Below are 7,580 nucleotides of genomic sequence, written 5' to 3' on the forward strand. Positions count from 1 at the left end.
CTGATACTCTCACTGACAGTGGAATTTATCTTCACGAAAACGTTCCTTTGCGACAAAAATGAATTTATCCACCTTATGACTGAATTATTTAACCCAATCGAATTTAATTTGTGAACAAATCCTAGGCGCCATATTGCATCAAACGCTTTTTCGACATCTAAGCATACGACACCAACCCTTTCAGACCACTGGAAGGCTTCACTGACGTGCTGTGTGAGTCTAATGAGGCTGTCTGTGGTACAGCGGTGTTTCCTGTAAGCGCTTTGAGTCTCGCCGAATGTGTTTTTATTTCAAAATGTTCCATAACAATGTTTTTTACAACAGTTTCACATATTTTGGCTATACAATTTGTAAGACTAATAATGGGTCTGTAGTTTTCGGCCTTCGATAAGTCTTTGTCTTGCTTTGTTATCTTTTTAATCGGGAATTCTTTCCAGTTAACTGGAACATAGGAGTTATTAATGGAGCTAGATATGAGGATACACGCAAAGGCCTAACATTCTTAGGCAACTCTTTAAGGAGTCTGTAGCAAATTTTATCCGGCCCAGGGCATGTTTTTCTCGTCTCTTTTAAGATTTCATCAAACTCCTTTGCTGTAACCTCAACGGCAAGCTGTTCGAAATCTACATTTGTATTTATCATTGCCTTGGTTTGTTTTTCAAATTTGTCGCAGAATTCAAAAATTATTGATGATTCTGTTTCGTGATTTTTCACTGTGTCTTTTAGCAGCTGTTTGAACATTTCACTTTTCTCTTTGTCTGTGACCGCCATGCCATTTTTGTAGAATAGGTTTGGGTACTCTGCTGTTTTTTGTTCGGGCCCGGTTTCATTTGTATTCACTCGTATTCAAGACCTTTGCTCTTTTTCTTTTTTCTGACTGCCTCATAGAACGTTTAATTTCTTTCTGCAAGTAATTTATCTCCGTTCTTAAAGAACTAAAGTGATCGCCAACTGCAGTTTTGAGCTCTCTCTGCCTTCTTCTCTTCAGTTTTATCAATTTTTGTGTCTCAACACTGTAGGGGAACTCTTTTTCGTTGATGCAGGAGTCTTCGAGAGATGTTTGTATTATTTCGACTAAACTGCTGCTGAACTGATTTAATACATCCTTTTTGGATACGTCGCGCGCAAGAGATTTGATGATCTGTATAAATCTCGTGCGTTTCCTCTAAATTTTCTGTAGTTGATTTTTGATTTTGGCTGGATAAGTTTGACTTTTCTTAGATTCACTGTGGTAATTGTAATTTTGTGATCACTGCCCAGATCTTCTGATACTTGAAAATCGTTAATATGCGTAAGGATTGAATTATCGCAAAAGTGCAGGTCTAACATATTTTTTTTCATTTTCCGTCAAATGATTGATATGTGTGATAACTGTTGTTTAGCAGTTTAAAAGTATTCTCTTCAATAACATTTAGAAGCTTTTCTCCACTTTGCAGACTCATAGTAGCAGTTTAGTTCGTGGTGGGAAGCGTTGAAATCGCCGCATACGAAGACATTTTTCAAATTTCCGGAAAATTTTTTCTCGGTCGACAGCGGCTTTCCGGGGGAATTGTAAACAGTTATTACCCAAAAGGAATCAAAAAGGGGCAACTTAAGGCAAAGCTTTAGTGTTTCATGTGTTCAACCATTGCTATCGGTTTCTCTTTTTTTGGTTCTGTTCGCTTGATAACAATGCTTTTCTTCACTAAGATGGCAGAGCCATGATGACCGTTGTTGCAGGTTTCCGTCGCAACGATGTAGTTGTTGAGAGGGGTTGATTTCTTCCAGTTCTTAACTTCACTCAAGCAAATTACATCTATGTCTTTTCTGCTGAAAATAGAATCAGAGCGCTTAATTTGTTGTTTAGGCCGCAACAGTTCCATTGCAAAATTTTGAGCTTATCCATTTTGCGAAAAGCTTTGGCTGTTTGATAGATTGTTTGACTGTATAGAAATAACTGCAGCTTTATTCGCGCTTTTAATGCTGTCATGTATTCTTTGGCCATCTATTTTTTCATTGAAGATGCGTGAGGCGCTGTTAGAGACAATATTTTTTATATCACTGTAAGACATAGTGTTAAGAACTGTTCGTATTTTGCTCCAAACTTCAGCTACTAGAACGGCTATTTTTTCCGTTGATGGCGTTAGCTCAGTGTTTGCTTGAGGTTTCAGTTTGTTGGCTACGGCTGAGAAATTACTTTCATTTATGTTTTTCGAGGCCTGTGCTAACTTGTGCTGATATGCTGGGCACCCTCAATAAACTGTCGCATGAGCATCACCACATTTTGAGCACTTGGCATTTTCTTTCGCAACAGTGCATTCTTTAACACTATGATCTTGCGAACAGCGAAGACATCGAATTGCATTAGTGCATTCCTTTGCTGAGTGGCCAAATTTCTGACATTTGAAACATTGCATTACATGTGGTGATTCTCGGCTTGCTTCACATCGGTGTAGCTGCCAGCCTATTTTGACGCCATGTTTTTGTGCTGCGGTGACTTGATTGTTTGATTCGGTTAGAACACGTATTAATTTTGTTGGTTGTCCAGTTGCTCGACTTGTTATTCTTGACACCTTGGTGACATCCTTTCCGTTGTTGTTTAGGAGTTCTTCTTTACCCTCATCTTCAGTAATGCTGTGGTGAACGTTTACAATGACAAAGCTTGGTTTAATTTTAGGTTTAGGAAGTGTGTGCCTGGCATTCACTTTGGCATTTGGAAAGGCTTGACTTAGGTTTAGTGACAGAATTTGGCTTTCTCTTGAAGCAAGGTCCTCTGATTGATTAAAGAATTCGGTATTTTTCTTCAGTTGTCTAATTTGCTTGATCTTAACGGCTGGAAAGTTTGACTTGATTGCTCTTGCAAACTGAATTTGTGATGTTCTTGGATCAATTGAATCAATCATAGGTCTTACGTTATTGGTTGGGGTGGGCACTTTTTTTCTGAATCGTTTTCTTTTATTCCGCACTTCAGTAAAATCGCTTTCATCTTGCGTGGATTCTTTTGCTGTCATTCTGGCCTCGGTTAAAAGTCTTTCAATTTGGCTCATGTTGAGAGTCAGCCTCAATGAGGCTCTGAATTTTCAAATGCTTTCTATAGAGGCTAGATGGGGACAATTTTTTCCAATAGAAATAAATTTTGTAGCTAACCTATTTAAGAAGTCTAAGTGCTCTACAGTGAAGGAGAGACCAACTTAAAAAGCTAATTAAAAATCTTAAGCTAAGAAAGAAGTGGATTTAAAAGAATTTTGAAGGGTAAGATAAAGAGAAGAAAAGGTAAGAGAGAAAGGAAATTGGAAAAGTCGGGATTTTAAATCTAAGGCAACTTTTAGTGAAAAAAATCTCTTTTTATAAAAGACTCACTCCCAAAGGACGTTCCTACACAACGTTGTGTACTTGCTTGTGGCTTTCCTATCACACTTTGAGGTACTGATCCAAAAGTGACATTAATAGCATTTTAATTATCATGGAAAACAATTAATTCTATAAGTCATACCAAAATGCGCCGCATTTGGTTTTGATTTTTTCACATCCGATCCTAGTAGTGCTCTAAAAGAAGCTCTGGTATAATTTTACGCCAAATGTGGTGCCATAGCCCTCTCGAGTTCAGATATTTCTGATCGATCCGCGCTAAATATATATCTTGAATGAGTTCTGCTGAGCTGATATTGGCGATTAATAAATGATTAATGAATGAATTATAAATAGGTTACATCTAATATCACAACAAAATGGCCATCATTTATTTTACTTGAACCTATTCACCAAGGCTAAAAAAACTGGTTGCTACTGGTTTGCTGCTGTGTTGAGAGGCCGGAAGAGTTTTGGACCGGCCTTAAGTCATGTAAGGTGCACTATTATATTACCAATGACTATCCAGTAAAAGTTTTGATCAGCTTGTTCGCGAACGTTCAAAGCCCAGCTCTCCATCTTTTCGCTCTTATTTCAACGCAAAGCTCTTGATGAATAGATAGATAGATATGTGCCGAGTAATAGCTTTGGAATTGGTGGCAGTTTGAGGTGTGTTTCTTGTTGGCCTCTGGGAATTAAGGCTGCTTAAAAGTACTTCTGTTTTAGGAGGCCTTTTAAAAACTCTTCGACGAAGGGAGCTTACAGTAGAAGTTTTTCCAGCAAATATTTGTCAATGTTATAGATTGTTCAGTCCTGGATGTTTCACCTGTTGGCCAAACTTACAATCAGCTCAGATGCTCTCCGTTTGATCACAATGAGGCAAAGGAAAGGCAATCCATTGAGAAGATCCCTTCGCAAGATGATTGCCCTAATCAGAGCAAAACAGTTAATAAAAGGTAATACTATCACACGTACACGTTTTTCATCACTGGAATTCTTATCATTGCTATCTAGATTCTCCGTATTGCATGTAACTTTTAACGCAATGATAATTAAAAGCCGAATTGATTGGCTGAAGTATTTATGAATTAAATTTTTCGATATTAAGAGTGATAGGTATTTATTTATCCTTTTTTATCGAAGCCCAATCGCCAAAACAGTTGATTTAACCTTGATTTTGTCTTCGCAATTTTCTATAGTTGATTTGTAAAGACATTGGTACTTTACTGTTGAAATGAAACATTGTAATATCCCACATAAAAAGGATCATGTCGAATCATTTTCTTACAAGCGAGTTGGTCAGAGTGGAATATATATAAAAATTAGCGTGGAAATATATGAGCAAAAGCTATATATCAAATCATGCAAAAGAAATCAAATTAAAAATCATTGAAAAATTGAAGCTTGAACTTAAACACTCCGCGACAAGAAGAGGGCGCGCTTTAAAACTAGGGCGGAACCTCAATACTCTGGTGATAAAATTAAAACTGATAAAATATTTTGAGTGTGTGACTCATAATCGTTTTTGTACTTGTTACCCTTCTCTTTGCATTGTAAGCTGCATTGCTTGTTATGCAACTTTGTGAGCTGCTGAATGCTTGTTTTGAATGGATCTTTTTGATTAATGTGGCACCTGATTTTGTTCTGAGTTGTAATTCGTTATCTTGCAAAAGCTCGGAACTTAAAAGCTAATTGGACGTTTTTGTCAAGAGTATACAATCCTCCAAACAAATGAGAGAAAAAGCTGAACAAATAATGTTAAATAAATGGTTCCAAGGAGAAGAATAATTGAAACATTTCGTGATAATCTCAAAATAGGGTTGAATTATGTTAAGTTTGTTGCTGCGCTCCCTGTGTTGTTCAGTTCTTCATCTATGACTGTTGACGAATATTATTGCAGGACGAGTCCGTGTACCTGTTGCTGTATGAATATCATATGATTTTGTTGTTCCATCGGCTCCATAATGACATCCTATTATCCGTCCGAGAGCCAAATACCTATTGGCATAATTTCATTTAGAATGCAGACTAAATCGCCCGCTTTGAGGTGTTTTGACCGCTCTCTCATTTCTGGTCTGCCTATTAGGTCTGAAGTGTACTCTCTTTGAAGTCTTTTCGCTATGAGAGGGGCTAAATCTAAATCTGGCGTACAAGAAAAAAGTGATTAGGTGTTAGGCTTTTTCGTTGTCGTTTTCAGAAGAAACGTAAGTTATGGGGCGGGAGTTTAGGTTAGGATACCTTCCGTTTCTGTGACAATTGTTTGAGAAATTTCTGTTTTCAGTTGCAGACTTCCTACGATTATGAGTAGTCATCTCTTTGCTGTTTGATATATTCTCTCCCATAAACCTCCAACTTGTGGAGCAAGCGGTGAATGCAATTTCCAATCTGTGTTGTGTTGTGATAATTGTTCCGTAAAATAGTAATTTTCAATGCTGATATTATTCAGGTTCATGAGTTTTTTTGATGCTGTAAAATTTTTTTCGTTGTCGGAAATTTTTGTCTCTGGGTATCCTTTCCTTGATACGAAACGTCTAATTTCATGTAAACAACTGTCAATGTCTAGAATATAGCAAACTTTCAAGTGCACTTCACGTGTTACTGAACACGTGAAATTTCAGCTGTTCTGTTTTTCAAGCCTGCGAGTGTTTTCCTCAAAAAAAGGGTCCAAAATACTCTACTGCTCGGTTTATTAATGGTTATTGTATCTCAGCGTCAGCAAAGCGAAAGTGCGGAAGATCAGACATCATTAGTGTAATATGTAATATTCTGCACTCTCCATCGGCGGTATAAGAACAAGTCCGGCTGAGTGTTATTAGGAACTTTCGATGACCAATGATAAAAAAAAGTCTGTTGCTAGTACTCTCTGACAAATTCTGTTCCCATGTAATGATATCCGTTAGTGTGAGCGTGTTGAACAATCAACTGAGTGACATGGTCTTTGATGTCCAGTATCATGGAGCGATTTCGATTCCAAATTATTGGTACATATCTTAGCCTTCCAGCCTTCCCTTGGCTCGCAAAACTCCATTTCCATCCAAAAAAGGGTTGATTTGAAGAGCTGCATCCCATAGTTCTAGTTTTTGTCTTAATTGCATATTTTCATTTGTTTTTCTAAACTGTTTTGCTGTGAATTGTTTATCAGGTAATCTTGGGCGTCATTCTGGCTGTTAAGGGTATTTCTTTTTCTTAAAATAATTGTTCCTTTGTTTACGGTTGTTGTCCTTCTGAGCAGTTTTTTTCCAATTTCAAAATTTTGTTGATTCTACGACTGGGTTCATGCATTTAGTTAATACTAAACTGGACGTTGTTAAGAGTTTTATGTGATAAAAAACCAATGTCAGGTTCTTGAAAGAAACTTTGGTCCTTGTAGCCACTTCTCTTCGAGCTCTACTGGTTTCGAACCTCTGCTGTCATGATCTGCAGGGTTGATTTTTCCCGGTATATGTTTCGATTCATCTGCTATAGAATGTTACCAAAATTTTGTAGACAAAAATAGCTACAAAAATTTTTGCCGTATGTCTGACTTTATCAATCCTAATGCTATATCACTATCCGCCCAGAAGTGAGCTGAAAAAAATTGAAGTCATTTCTCTTCATACGAAATAGGATATTTTGGCTCCATATTTAATGTACTTGTTTGCTTTGTGTGGGCTACTCTTGATTTGCTAAAAACATAGTTCGCCATTACATTTTTTTCTGTATTTGCAGACCTCAAATAAATAACAATTGAGCTTGCAATAAATGACGAATCTGTAACATCTTGAAGCTGCTGACTGGTCGGTGATCCTGTTACGAGGCATCTTATTGTTGTAACTTCTGGCATGCTGTTGAATTCAAAAATGCATTTCTGCAGGTCAAAATAAAATTCGGCTAGCACTTCTAGATCCCTATTTTTGCCTTGTTTAACGACTGCATGAAGAAGACCTCGAATTTTTATTGCAAATTGCTGTATCATTCCCAATGGGTCAGAAACAAGGCTGCTTCTGACTAGTTTTGTCTTTGTTGTTTTCATTCAATTTTTATGTCTAAATTTGGTTTCCTAAATGTGAAGGTGCCATTTTTGACATCTCATTTCTGTCCCAGAACTCCTTGTGTCAATGTTTTATCTCCTTCGGTTTTGTCATTCAAGGAAAAACTCGAATCGTTGCTGAAGAGTTTAGTTAAGTTTAATGCTCGTTTTTTTTGTGTATCTTTGAGGCCAATTGTCAGTTTGATTGCTTAGTCTGTCTGAAAAACACTGTATTAAGTCGTCA

At 37.2% G+C, this 7,580-nt stretch overlaps 1 protein-coding gene across 1 annotated transcript in view; it reads left to right on the top strand.

The window, feature by feature from the left end:
* Positions 1 to 7,580, top strand: part of LOC142339740 (uncharacterized) — a 61,163-nt gene that overhangs the window by 15,617 nt on the left and 37,966 nt on the right. The window contains exons 6-7 of the mRNA XM_075390028.1: positions 4,130 to 4,283; positions 5,228 to 5,250. Coding sequence (XP_075246143.1) covers positions 4,130 to 4,283; positions 5,228 to 5,250 — 177 coding nt within the window. The remainder of the gene's footprint in view (positions 1 to 4,129; positions 4,284 to 5,227; positions 5,251 to 7,580) is intronic.

The sequence above is a fragment of the Convolutriloba macropyga genome, chromosome 1, assembly GCF_964194025.1.
Source record: "Convolutriloba macropyga chromosome 1, txConMacr16.3, whole genome shotgun sequence".
Taxonomy (NCBI): domain Eukaryota; kingdom Metazoa; phylum Xenacoelomorpha; order Acoela; family Convolutidae; genus Convolutriloba; species Convolutriloba macropyga.